The 13,489-nt window shown below is 43.3% G+C and overlaps 1 protein-coding gene across 1 annotated transcript in view; it reads left to right on the forward strand.

Moving 5' to 3' along the window:
• seh1l (SEH1-like (S. cerevisiae)) overlaps positions 1–13,176 on the forward strand; it is a 34,382-nt gene extending 21,206 nt beyond the window's left edge. The window contains exons 5-8 of the mRNA XM_061881702.1: positions 710–805; positions 895–1,035; positions 6,687–6,841; positions 12,767–13,176. Coding sequence (XP_061737686.1) covers positions 710–805; positions 895–1,035; positions 6,687–6,841; positions 12,767–12,915 — 541 coding nt within the window. The 3' untranslated portion in view covers positions 12,916–13,176. The remainder of the gene's footprint in view (positions 1–709; positions 806–894; positions 1,036–6,686; positions 6,842–12,766) is intronic.
• Positions 13,177–13,489: the final 313 nt, after the last annotated feature.

The raw sequence follows: 13,489 nt of genomic DNA on the forward strand, positions 1-13,489 counted from the left end.
TTGCAAATGCATCTACAGGTTATCCATACATCTCTGTGCCATGTCTGCTTTAACAACGCCGGTAAATAGCATGTTAGCATCGATTAGCGTAGCATGTTAGCATCGATTAGCTGGTAGTCAACATCAACAAAACTAACCTTTGTGATTTCGTTGACTATCGTTGCAAATGCATTTGCAAGTTATCCATACATCTCTGTGCCATGTCTGCCTTAGCATCGCCGGTCAAATGTGGAGACACTCCGGCACATTCAATGGGGGTCTGGCGGCAGACACTTTGGCATCTTCGGGCCAGTGGTGCAACTTGAATCCCTCCCTGTTAGTGTTGTTACACCCTCCGACAACACACCGTCGAGGCATGATGTCTCCAAGGTTCCAAAAAATAGTCAAAAAAACGGAAAATAACAGAGCTGTAATGGGTTTGAAAATGAAAATGGTGGGTGTGTTACCTCGGCGACGTCACATTCTGACGTCATCGCCTCCAGCGCGATAGACAGAAAGGCGTTTAATTCGCCAAAATTCACCCATTTAGAGTTCGGAAATCGGTTAAAAAAATAGATGGTCTTTTTCCTGCAACATCAAGGTATATATTGACGCTTACATAGGTCTGGTGATAATGTTCCCCTTTAAGTACGACATTAAGTTGCAATTACAGTTGTATTACTGTGTGTTCTCATAGAAGAGTAAATTGCAATTTGTGTTCCCCAACCAGCTCGCGTGCCCACCCGCCAATGTTTGCAGTAGGCAGCGACGACAGTATGACGTATGGCGGCAAAGTCCATATCTATGAGTACAACGAAAACACAAGGTAGCTTCTTCTTCGCCGGTGACTGCGTGTTTGTGTTTCCACTGTACTTAATTTTCTTTGCATTTTGTCTCCCTGCCAATATGGAAAAGGAAATACGCTAAAGCCGAGACTCTGATGACCATCACAGACGCAGTGCATGACATCGCCTTTGCTCCGAACCTGGGCAGATCCTTCCACGTCCTCGCCATCGCCACCAAAGATGTTCGAATCTTTAAGATGCTCCCTGTTAGGTGACTTTCAAATGCTGAATGTAGGGCTGCACAGTTAATCCAATTTAGAATCACCATATTGATTTGGGCTGCCTCGTTTAAACATGGTTGATCTTTGTTATTCTTGAATGCCCTGAGATTACAATGACCTAGATCAGGGGTAGGGAACCTGTGGCTCTTTTCATGACTGCATCTGGCTCTCGGATAAATCTGAGCTGACATTGCGTAGCACGACAAGTAATGAATAATTCCACTTGTAATCACGGTATTAAAAAAAAAGTTCAAAATGCAAAACATTCTCATGCATTTTTAATCCATCCATCCATTTACTACCGCCCCAGTTCAAGAAGTTTCGTTAATGGTAAGAAGTTATTTTCTTATTATTGGTTATTGTAGTGTTTACTTTCCTGGGGGTTTTTCAGACCACCAAGCACCGACATGAGAGCCTGTTTCAGGGTTACAATATTGTTTTATTGTTCAATAAGTCTCTTAGTTTCTTTTCAGCAATTGTCTTTTCCTCTTTTGTTCTCACTCGCGCTCTGGCTCCAGCCCCAACCCCGTCTCTCCTCCTGGCTGCTGCTTATAACATAGAGACAGGTGATTAGATAACAAGGCCCAGGTGGTCCATCTACGCACCTGTCGCTGATTTCGAGGCCGATCCTGGCAACACCCCACTTCGCTGCAGGCCACGCCCCCTCCACAGTTGGCTTCAGAATAACAGTGTTATTACAAAGAATAAGAGAGCTATTATACTCTAGAAATGTTGCTCTTACTTAAAATTCACGCATTTAGTTGTGTTCAGTGTTGAAAAAAATATTATACGGCTCTTACGGAAATACATTTTAAAATATTTGGATTCTTGGCTCTCTCAGCCAAAAAGGTTCCCGACCCCTGACCTAGATGAATGAGAACATTCATAGACAAGTACAAAGACACTTTCTTGCTCTTAATCTAGCACACTATTCTGTTTGCTTCATGAAGAGTCTGCACAGTTGCGTTTTTCATGCCTGATGCTATGTTGCTGGCATCTAACATTACATCTGGTCTTGCAACCCAGAGTATTTCGCCAATTTTGAACCTGTGTTGATGCTTTTCCTTCTCACATAGGCTTGTGTCTTGCTCCAAACACTTTTTATCTTCCAGGACCCCATTACTGCAAGTAGATTGCTGACCTGTGGGGCACACTGTTTTACCCAACATAATGAATAATCATGCTCAGTAATCCTGATTTCAATCTTTCAATCAATTCAAACAACTTTATTAATCCCTCAAGGGGCAATTCAATTTGAGCAACAGGTTCACAAAGCCTAAATGGCTCACAATAAATAAAAAGTAAATATAGACATAAACAATACAACACTCTGAAAAATTTTAAAGTTTTAAAGGCCTACTGAAATGAGATTTTCTTATTTAAACGGGGATAGCCGGTCCATTCTATGTGTCATACTTGATTATTTCGCGATATTACCATATTTTTGCTGAAAGGATTTAGTAGAGAACATCGACGATAAAGTTCGCGACTTTTGCTCGCTAATAAAAAAGCTCTGCCTTTACCGGAAGTAGCAGACGATGATGTCATCGGTGTGAGGGCTCCTCACATTGTTTATAATGTGAGCCTCCAACATCAAGAGCTATTCGGACCGAGAAAGCGACAATTTCCCCATTAATTTGAGCGAGGATGAAAGATTCGTGGATGAGGATATTGATATTGAAGGACTAGAAAAAAAATAAAGTAAAAAAAAAAAAAAAGGCGATTGCTTTGGGAGCGATTCAGATGTTTTTAGACACATTTACAAGGATAATTCCGGGAAGACCCTTATCTTTCTATTGTGCTGCTAGTGTTTTAGTGAGTTAAATAGTACCTGATAGTCGGAGGGGTGTGTTGACGCCAGTCTCTGAGGGAAGTCACGGCAGCTGCATGGACGGCGCAACCTCCGCTGATCTCCAGTAAGAGGCGTCTTTTTACCACAATTTTCTCACCGAAAACTGCCGGTTGACAAGTGGTCGGGAACCATGTTCGCTTGACCGCTCTGATCCATAGTAAAGCTTCACCTTCGGGAATTTGAAACAAGGAAACACCGTGTGTTTGTGTGGCTAAAGGCTAAAAGCTTCCCACCTCCATCTTTCTACTTTGACTTCTCCATTATTAATTGAACAAATTGCAAAAAATTCAGCAACACAGATGTAAAAAATACCGTGTAATTGCGCGATTAAAAGAGACGACTTTTAGCCGCAAGTGGTGCTGGGTAATACGTCCCCTCCAACCAATAACGTCACAAACACGCGTCATCATTCCGCGACGTTTTCAACAGGGAACTCCGCGGGAAATTTAAAATTGTAATTTAGTAAACTAAAAAGGCCGTATTGGCATGTGTTGCAATGTTAATATTTCATCATTGATATATAAACTATCAGACTGTGTGGTCGCTAGTAGTGGCTTTCAGTAGGACTTTAAAAGTTTAGGAGTCTGAGTACAGAGGGGACGAATGATTTGAAAAAACAATTTGTTTTACTCAATGGAAGGGCATAACGTCACCCTGAAGGCAACAGAGAGAATTCCCCCTCAAAGACATGACTCGGGAGGCTAAAATGCTCTTTTTTTGTTTTTTGTTTTTGGAGGATTTGCTGGTTGCAGAAGCAGTTTAAGTCTCTTAGTTTTTTACTCTGGTAATCTTAGAGCAAGACTTAATTAAACTAGTCAGGCTGTTTCGGTCTTTCTTTTTTCTTTTTCTTAGTTTATTTCGAACATGCGCCAGCGCCCCCCGTGACCCCGAAAGGGAATAAGCGGTAGAAAATGGCAGCGCCCCCCGTGACCCCAAAAGGGAATAAGCGGTAGAAAATGGATGGATGGATGGACATACATACATTATACATCAGTTAAATTCATAATTTCGCAATACACAATACATCATGTCCGAAAAGGAGTAGGAAGAAGCAAACCTTATTTAATCCTACCCCTTTTCCCACTTCAGAGCGCCCACAATATATACAATTATTCACTGACCTTCTTTACAGCAAAATAGCAAAATGACATCTATGAGTGATTAACACAGCAGTTTTCTAACATGTACTTAATTATTTCAGTCATTATTAACATACTAAGATGAAGAATATCTTATTTTCAATAAGTTTGAAAGTGTTTCTCATAATACTTCTTCTTTGTACTTTGTAAGCACTATTAATTTAAACATCCTCTTAAACTGGCTCATATCAGTACAATGTTTAACTTCTTTACTTAATCCATTCCATGATTTAATTCCACATACTGATATGCTAAAAGTTGTAAGTGTTGTACGGGCATACAAATGTTTTAAGTTAGATTTTCCTCTAAGGTTATATTTCTCCTCTTTAGTTGAGAAGAATTGTTGTACATTCTTTGGTAGCAGGTTATAATTTACTTTGTACATCAATTTAGCTGTTTGCAATTTTATCAAGTCATCGAGCTTTAATATTTTTGACTCAATAAATAGATAAATAACTGAAAGACAGTGAAACCAACAAATAAAAGACAGACACATGAGACTTTCAATAAATGTTTGATAACAATGACAGAGGATAACAGGCTTGACAGAGAAATAATGTAATTTCTTGAGAGGATTAACTCTCTGTGGTGCTCGCTTCACTATAAAATCTGTGTTCACATCAAACTTGAGCTGGTCGTCAAAAAAGGTCCCCAAATATGATGAAACAATGTCGATGTTTTTTTTTATGTATGATGCACTCCGTAGAAATTTCCTTCTTACTTGTAAAATCAATAATTAATTATTTGGTTTTAGATACATTTAAATCCAAAAAGTTACAGTCACACCAGAAGATCAAATCCGTTAGGATGCTCTCATGCTTTGATTGTGAACCATAGAGGAGAGACAGCAGTGCCGTGTCATCAGAGAACTTAATCCTTTTGATTGATTGATTGATTGGTCCGCATTGCTGGCAGTAAGTCGGACACGTTTCTAGTGAGGGTTGGACTCCGCCAAGGTTGCCCTTTGTCACCGATTCTGTTCATAACTTTTACGGACAGAATTTCTAGGCGCAGTCAAGGCATTGAGGGGTTCCGGTTTGGTGGCCGCGGGATTAGGTCTCTGCTTTTTGCAATCGATGTGGTCCTGTTGGCTTCATCTGGCCGGGATCTTCAGCTCTCACTGGATCGGTTCGCAGCCAAGTGTGAAGCGGCCGGAATGAGAATCAGCACCTCCAAATCTGAGTCCATGGTTCTCGCCCGGAAAAGGGTGGAATGCCATCTCCGGGTTGGGGAGGAGACCCTGCCCCAAGTGGAGGAGTTCAAGTACCTAGGAGTCTTGTTCACGAGTGGGGGAAGAGTGGATCGTGAGATCGACAGGCGGATCGGTGCGGCGTCTTCAGTAATGCGGACGTTGTACTGATCCGTTGTGGTGAAGAAGGAGCTGAGCCGGAAGGCAAAGCTCTCAATTTACCGGTCGATCTACGTTCCCATCCTCACCTATGGTCATGAGCTTTGGGTCATGACCGAAAGGATAAGATCACGGGTACAAGCGGCCGAAATGAGTTTGGGTCTCTCCCTTAGAGATAGGGTGAGAAGCTCTGTCATCCGGGAGGAACTCAAAGTAAAGCCGCTGCTCCTCCACATCGAGAGGAGCCAGATGAGGTGGTTCGGGCATCTGGTCAGGATGCCACCCGAACGCCTCCCTAGGGAGGTGTTTAGGGCACGTCCAACCGGTAGGAGGCCACGGGGAAGACCCAGGACACGTTGGGAAGACTATGTCTCCCGGCTGGCCTGGGAACGCCTCGGGATCCCCCGGGAAGAGCTAGACGAAGTGGCTGGGGAGAGGGAAGTCTGGGCTTCCCTGCTTAGGCTGCTGCCCCCGTGACCCGACCTCTGATAAGCGGCAGAAGATTTATGATTGATTGACACTTTTATTAGTAGATTGCACAGTTCAGTACATATTCCGTACAATTGACCACTAAATGGTAACACCCGAATAAGTTTTTCAACTTGTTTAAGTCGGGGTCCACGTTAATCAATTCATGGTACAAATATATACTATCAACATAATACAGTTATCACACAAGTTAATCATCATAGTATGTACATTGAATTATTTACATTATTTACAATCCGGGGGGTGGGATGAAGAGCTTTGGTTGATATCAGTACTTCGGTCATCAACAGAGAAATGCGGACATTGAAACAGTGTAGGTCTTATTTAGTAGGATATGTACAGCCAGCAGAGAACATAGTGAGTTCACATAGCATAAGAACAAGTATATACATTAGAAGTACATTTGAGTTGTTTATAATTGGTGGAGATTGGATGTGAATGGAGGAGGGTGTTAGTAAAGTGTTGAAGTTGCCTGGAGGTGTTGTTTTAGAGCGGTTTTGAAGGAATATAGAGATGCACTTACTTTTATACCTGTTGGGAGTGCATTCCACATAGCTGTCTTCCTGCCGACTCCTGCATTCATCAGTAAACGTAATAAAAAGTAAGGGTGAAAGGACTCATCCTTGGGGTGAACCTGTGGAGATGGTTACAGAGTCAGGGAGACAGCTCTTTACAGAGACTCTTTGCTCTCTGCCAGTTAAAAATCTCGATAAAAAGCATGGTGATGATTATTTAGGCCATAATCGTGCAGCCCTTGCTTGATGTGGGAGTGACTGGCACAAAGGATACTTAGCATTGTGTGTCTCCATCCAGGAAGGAGAGCAGCACCACAGGACCCACCAAGTTTGACGTGCAGATTGTTGCTCACTTTGACAACCACAACTCACAGGTGTGGCGTGTCAGCTGGAACATCACAGGAACCCTACTGGCTTCTTCTGGGGATGACGGCTGCGTGCGCCTCTGGAAAGGTGAGCCATTTTTAGGGTGAACTCTATGCTTGCATTGTTGAATTTAGCAAACATCATTCATCAAATGGTAAACTGCTTTATTTTACACTTGTACTCAGATGTACATTTTAGGTTTCTATGGTCTGACTGGGGGGACAATTGTTTCCTGTAGCACAGGGGTGTCAAACTCAAATGCAGAGTGGGCCAAAATTGAAAACTGAACAAAGCCGCGGGCCAAGGTTGAACAAATGAACCTTTTAATAGGGACCCAAACAAGTTTTGCATTGAACTTTGAACAAGCAAGGCTTATATAACTTTATAGTGACATGCAAAATCGAGCTTCAAATAATAATAATAATAATAATTAAAAAATATCAATGGCTTTTTAAATAAAATTTAAATACAAATGTAATGCCTCTTTTCTATTTGCAGCCTTCTGAGGTAAATATCAAAATATATTGTAGCGTCCCAAAATAGTTAGTGCTGCAAGGGGTTCTGGGTATTTGTTATGTTGTGTTTATGTTATGTTACAGTGCAGGTGTTCTCCCGAAATGTGTTTGTCATTCTTGTTTGGTGTGAGTTCACAGTGTGGCGCATATTTGTAACGGTGTTAAAGTTGTTTATACGGCCACCCTCAGTGTGACCTGTATGGCTGTTGACCAAGTATGACTTGCATTCACTTATGTGTGTGTACGGCGTGGCGCAGTGGGGGAGTGGCCGTGCGCAACCCGAGCGTTCCTGGTTCAATTCCCACCTAGTACCAACCTCGTCACGTCCGTTGTGTCCTGAGCAAGACACTTCACCCTTGCTCCTGATGGGTGCTGGTTGGCGCCTTGCATGGCAGCTCCCTCCATCAGTGTGTGAATGTGTGTGTGAATGGGTAAATGTGGAAGTAGTGTCAAAGCGCTTTGAGTACCTTGAAGGTAGAAAAGCGCTATACAAGTACAACCCATTTATTTATTTAATAGCCGCATATATTATGCGAGTGGGCCTGCACGCTGTTTGTATGGAGAAAATGCGGACGTGACGACAGGTTGTAGAGAATGATAAAGGCAGTGCCTTTAAGGCACGCCCGCAATATTGTTGTCCGGGTGAAAATCTGGAGAATGATTGCCCCGGGAGATTTTCGGGAGGGCCACTGAACTTCGGGAGGATTGGCAAATTTGAGGAATTGCGGTGTTACAGCGGCACCGCTGCTATGTTAATTTGATATTGCCTCGAGGGCCAAATTAAATTACACGGCGGGCCAAATCTGGCCCGCGGGCCAGAGTTTGACACCCATGCTGTAGCAGCATTTTTGTTTCTTGAAAACTATCATTTAAACAACTTTACCAAGGGTGATTAGCATGAGCACCCGATTTTGTTTTTTTTGCAAGATCGAGGATTCAGATTAGGGCTGATCGATATACACGATATATCGCGGGTATGTCTCTGTGCAATATAGAAAATGACTATATCGTGATATTCGAGTATACGTTCTCACGCAGTTGCTTTTAGCTGCACGCATTACACTACAGGCTCTTCCCACTCTTTTTTGTCTCTCCTTCTCACAGACACTAAGCACACCTTCTTACATACGTCACATACTGTCACGTCATACGTCACATACGTATACGCCCTCGCGGAGCAGAGAGGTAGCAGCATGCGTTACGTTAGCTGTGATGCTAGCAAAGCCGTGTGAGTGGTAATACGAGAGAAAGAAGGTGCGAATGAAGGAAGACTTAATTCCCAAGAAAAACAGCAGGGGGTCCGTCGTCTGGCGGTGGTGTGGCTTCAAGTGGGAATATGTCGAACAAACAACCGTAATAACTCAAGCATGCAGCAGAAGCGTTGCAATAAAAAGGAGCATTACTGCTAATATGTTGCATCATTTGAAAAGTAACCTGCTAGAGATTGAAGGGTAATTACTTCGCATATCAACATCTCAGTTCGGTGCCACACGCCCTAAAACACCATCAAAATGTGGAGGCAAACATTTCTACGTCAACACCATATGAAAAATATAGAATTTAATAACGTCCATAGTAACCTAACACATGGCGAAAGACAAACACTTTGATTTCCTATTATGCAGCTCATTTTTATTTGACACTTAAAATTTCTCTGACAATCTTGCACTTTCTGTTTTGGAAATGACATCAATCAATCAATGTTTACTTATATAGCCCTAAATCACTAGTGTCTCAAAGGGCTGCACAAACCACAGCACAAACCACTAGGACATCCTCGGTAGGCCCACATAAGGGCAAGGAAAACTCACACCCAGTGGGACGTAGGTGACAATGATGACTATGAGAACCTTGGAGAGGACGAAAGCAATGGATGTCGAGCGGGTCTAACATGATACTGTGAAAGTTCAATCCATAATGGATCCAACACAGCCGCGAGAATCCAGTCCAAAGCGGATCCAACACAGCAGCGAGAGTCCCGTTCACAGCGGAGCCAGCAGGAAACCATCCCAAGCGGAGGCGGATCAGCAGCGCAGAGATGTCCCCAGCCGATACACAGGCGAGCAGTACATGGCCACCGGATCGGACCGGACCCCCTCCACAAGGGAGAGTGGGACATAGGAGAAAAAGTAAAGAAACGGCAGATCAAACGGTCTAAAAAGGGAGTCTATTTAAAGGCTAGAGTATACAAATGAGTTTTAAGGTGAGAGTTAAATGCTTCTACTGAGGTGGCATCTTGAACTGTTACCGGGAGGGCATTCCAGAGTAGTGGAGCCAGAACGGAAAACGCTCTATAGCCCGCATACTTTTTTGGGGCTTTAGGAATCACTAATAAGCCGGAGTCCTTTGAAAGCAGATGGTACAATACAATCGACAAGATAGGCTGGAGCTAGACCGTGTAGTATTTTATACGTAAGTAGTAAAACCTTAAAGTCACATCTTAAGTGCACAGGAAGCCAGTGCAGGTGAGCCAGTATAGACTTATAAAAGTAGCATTAGTTTTGTCAGGTTCAAACACTGATGACATCTATTAAACAAGGCAAGTAGCAAAGAATCAAACAGAGACAGAATTCAATTTGGCTCAGGAAGGAGACACGTGTACATCTGTACTAGGGCTGGGCTATATTGCCTTTTTTTAATATCGCGATATGTTTAGGCCAGAGGTGCCCATTACGTCGATCGCGAGCTACCAGTCGACCGTGGGGGGTGTGTCAGTCGATCTCGAGCCAGGCTTTTAAAAAAAATAGACCTCAAAATTAGTGATCATCATTCTTCACCAAGACGTCACTTAAATGACATTCACGGTACCGGAGGGTCTTGTGAGATGACGCTGGCTGCTGCCAGTAATGTGCACGCCAGCTTTCCGAGAATCTTATTTTGTTAGCGCAGGCAGCATGAAGCAGGGCTTTTATTTTGAAGATAGGAAATGTGCAGTCGGCCTTTAGAGTTTTGACGGAAGGTACGGCGCGAAAGTCTGTTGAAATAAAAAGTGTTTCTCGCCTTCCTCTCTGTCATATTTTCATAATAATGATCTTGCAGCAGCCAGCGTCATCTCACAAGACCCTCGGGTGCCGTGAATGTCAATCAAGCAAGCTACGGAATTTGCCGCCAATGTTTTTCTTGTAAAGTGTATGGAAGCTGGATGAATTAGATGCCAAAAACCAACCACTTTCATGTGGTATTGTACAGAAAGGACAACTTTTTTTCTCCTCCATTTGAAAATGTGGGCGTTATCATCATTACTGTCTGATTCCAATCAATGCAAGTCATCAGAATCAGGTAATACACCAACTTATATTCTTGTCTTCGTGAAAGAAAGACATCTATATGTGTTACACATGCTTGTATTATCATTAAACACATTCAACTTGTTTACAAAAATGTCTCTTTCATAAATAAATAAATATAAATGATATATATAAATGAGGTAGATCCCCTCGAGTTGGTCAATTGAAAAGTAGCTCGCCTGCAGAAAAAGTGTGGGCACCCCTGGTTTAGGCCATATCGCAATATACGATATATATTTCGATATTTTGCCTTGGCCTTGAATGTACACTTGATCCATATAATCACAGCAGTATGATGATTCTATGTGTCTACATTAAAACATTCTTCTTCATACTGCGTTAATATATGCTACTTTTAAACTTTCATGCAGAGAGGGAAATCACAACTAAGTCAATTGACCAAAAGTGTATTTATTAAAGTTATTAAGCAATGGCACAAACATTCAAGTCATTTCCAAAACAGAAAGTGCAAGATTGTCAGAGACATTTTAAGTGTCAAATAAAAATGAGCTGCATAATAGGAAATCAAATAGTATTCGTCCTTTACTATGTGGTAGGTTACAAAGGTTATTAAATTCTCTTCATTCTCTAGCGAGTGACTTTACAAATGATGCTACATATTAGCAGTAATGCTACTTTTTATACCAACGCTTTTCCCCCCACACTTGACAAATTACGGTTGTATGTTCGACATATTCCCACTTGAAGCCGAACCACCGCCAGACGATGGAAACCCTGCTGTTTTTATTGGGAATTAAGTCTTCCTTCATTTGTTACCAGATCCGCACCATCTTTCTCTCGTAGCAGCTAACGTTAGCCACGCCGCTACCTCTCTGCCCTGCGAGGGCGTGTATGTGACGTATGTAAGAATGTGCGCCTGCTTGTCCGTGAGAATGAGAGACAGGAAAGAGCGAGGGGAGCCTGAAGTGTAATGCCCGCAGCTAAAAGTCCTGCATGAGAACGTATACTCGAATATTACGATATAGTCCTTTTCTTTATCGCACAGAGACAAACCCGCGATATATCGTATATATTGATATCTTGCTCAGCCCTAATCTGTACCCTTGTACTGTGTCATTACGCTCTGGCGTAAGATTGTACGCCTCCTCTTTTATTTGGACTTTCCCTGATTACACGGCAACAGCTGTTTCCAAGGGTCGTAAACAGCCATCGCCTTTGATTAAAACAATTCAAAGAAAAGGTCGTAAAACAGTTCAAAGAAGCAGTGCCTGGAGGGGAGACGCATCCTGCTTCCTCTTCGCTTTGTAGATCTCGAGTCAAGACAATATCTTTCTTTTGATTAGAAAGGGTGGAATGCCATCTCCGGGTTGGGGAGGAGACCCTGCCCCAAGTGGAGGAGTTCAAGTACCTAGGAGTCTTGTTCGCGAGTGAGGGAAGAGTGGATCGTGAGATCGACAGGCGGATCGGTGCGGCGTCTTCAGTAATGCGGACGTTGTACCGATCCGTTGTGGTGAAGAAGGAGCTGAGCCGGAAGGCAAAGCTCTCAATTTACCGGTCGATCTACGTTCCCATCCTCACCTATGGTCATGAGCTTTGGGTCATGACCGAAAGGATAAGATCACGGGTACAAGCGGCCCAAATGAGTTTGGGTCTCTCCCTTAGAGATAGGGTGAGAAGCTCTGCCATCCGGGAGGAACTCAAAGTAAAGCCGCTGCTCCTTCACATCGAGAGGAGCCAGATGAGGTGGTTCGGGCATCTGGTCAGGATGCCACCCGAACGCCTCCCTAGGGAGGTGTTTAGGGCACGTCCAACCGGTAGGAGGCCACGGGGAAGACCCAGGACACGTTGGGAAGACTATGTCTCCCGGCTGGCCTGGGAACGCCTCGGGATCCCCCGGGAAGAGCTAGATGAAGTGGCTGGGGAGAGGGAAGTCTGGGTTTCCCTGCTTAGGCTGTTGCACCCGCGACCCGACCTCGGATAAGCGGAAGATGATGGGTGGATGGATGATTAGAATTCATGAAAGAAACAGAACACCTTCATGTTGCTTCCCATCCTACACAGTGGAGTTTTACAAGCCTTCTTCTTGGTAGGTTCAATGACAGCTGTTGTCTTCTCGTTGAAACACAAAGTTTTGTGATAACTTAAGATACAATTATTCTGACCGTGTTGATACGGTTGTATAAAATACCTCAAGAAGCAATGTTGTACAAGAGAGAAGAGACAATGAAAATGTTTGACGTCTTCCTTAGCTAACTACATGGACAACTGGAAGTGCACGGGCATCCTGAAGGGAGATGGCAGCCCCTTGGCGGGTTCATCTGGTCAGCCGACAGCCATGAGAACCGTGGTTGGTTCTTCCGCACAGAACGCTGTGAACGGAATGCCTGCAGGAAGGTAGGTGGCGTTGCCAGCCTGACACCGCTCGCCACAAACCGGGGCCAACTGACTACCTGCCATAACACACCTTGACTGGCGCCATGACCAACTAGTCCCATGTAAACATACATTTAATGACACCCAAACTGTACTAGTTCCATCACTTCAACATGCATTTCATATACGACATGACATTCCTGTCTACATGTTTACAACTCATCTGTTCTCTGTATCACATGTGGAGAAGCGATCGCAGTCATTAAATAACACCTCTTGATTTTGACTTTGTGAATTCTTTTGGACTCCTTCTATTGCCAGCCTTTGTGAAATGTAACTGGAGGAGGGTTCGCAATACAGTTGGCTACAATGCGCGTGTGCATGTGTGCATGTGTTCGTTTCGGCTCTGTCAGCTCAACCTGCCTTTCACACACACGCATGTGTGCACCGCACATGTAAGAGAAGCAATCGCATCAGTGTGCTATGCCGTAATCTAACAAGCAACATTAGTTTAAAGGGGAACATTATCACAATTTCAAAAAGGTTAAAAACAATAAAAATCAGTTCCCAGTGGCTTGTTGTATTTTTTGGAGTTTTTT

This window comes from Nerophis ophidion, linkage group LG21 (assembly GCF_033978795.1).
Source record: "Nerophis ophidion isolate RoL-2023_Sa linkage group LG21, RoL_Noph_v1.0, whole genome shotgun sequence".
Taxonomy (NCBI): domain Eukaryota; kingdom Metazoa; phylum Chordata; class Actinopteri; order Syngnathiformes; family Syngnathidae; genus Nerophis; species Nerophis ophidion.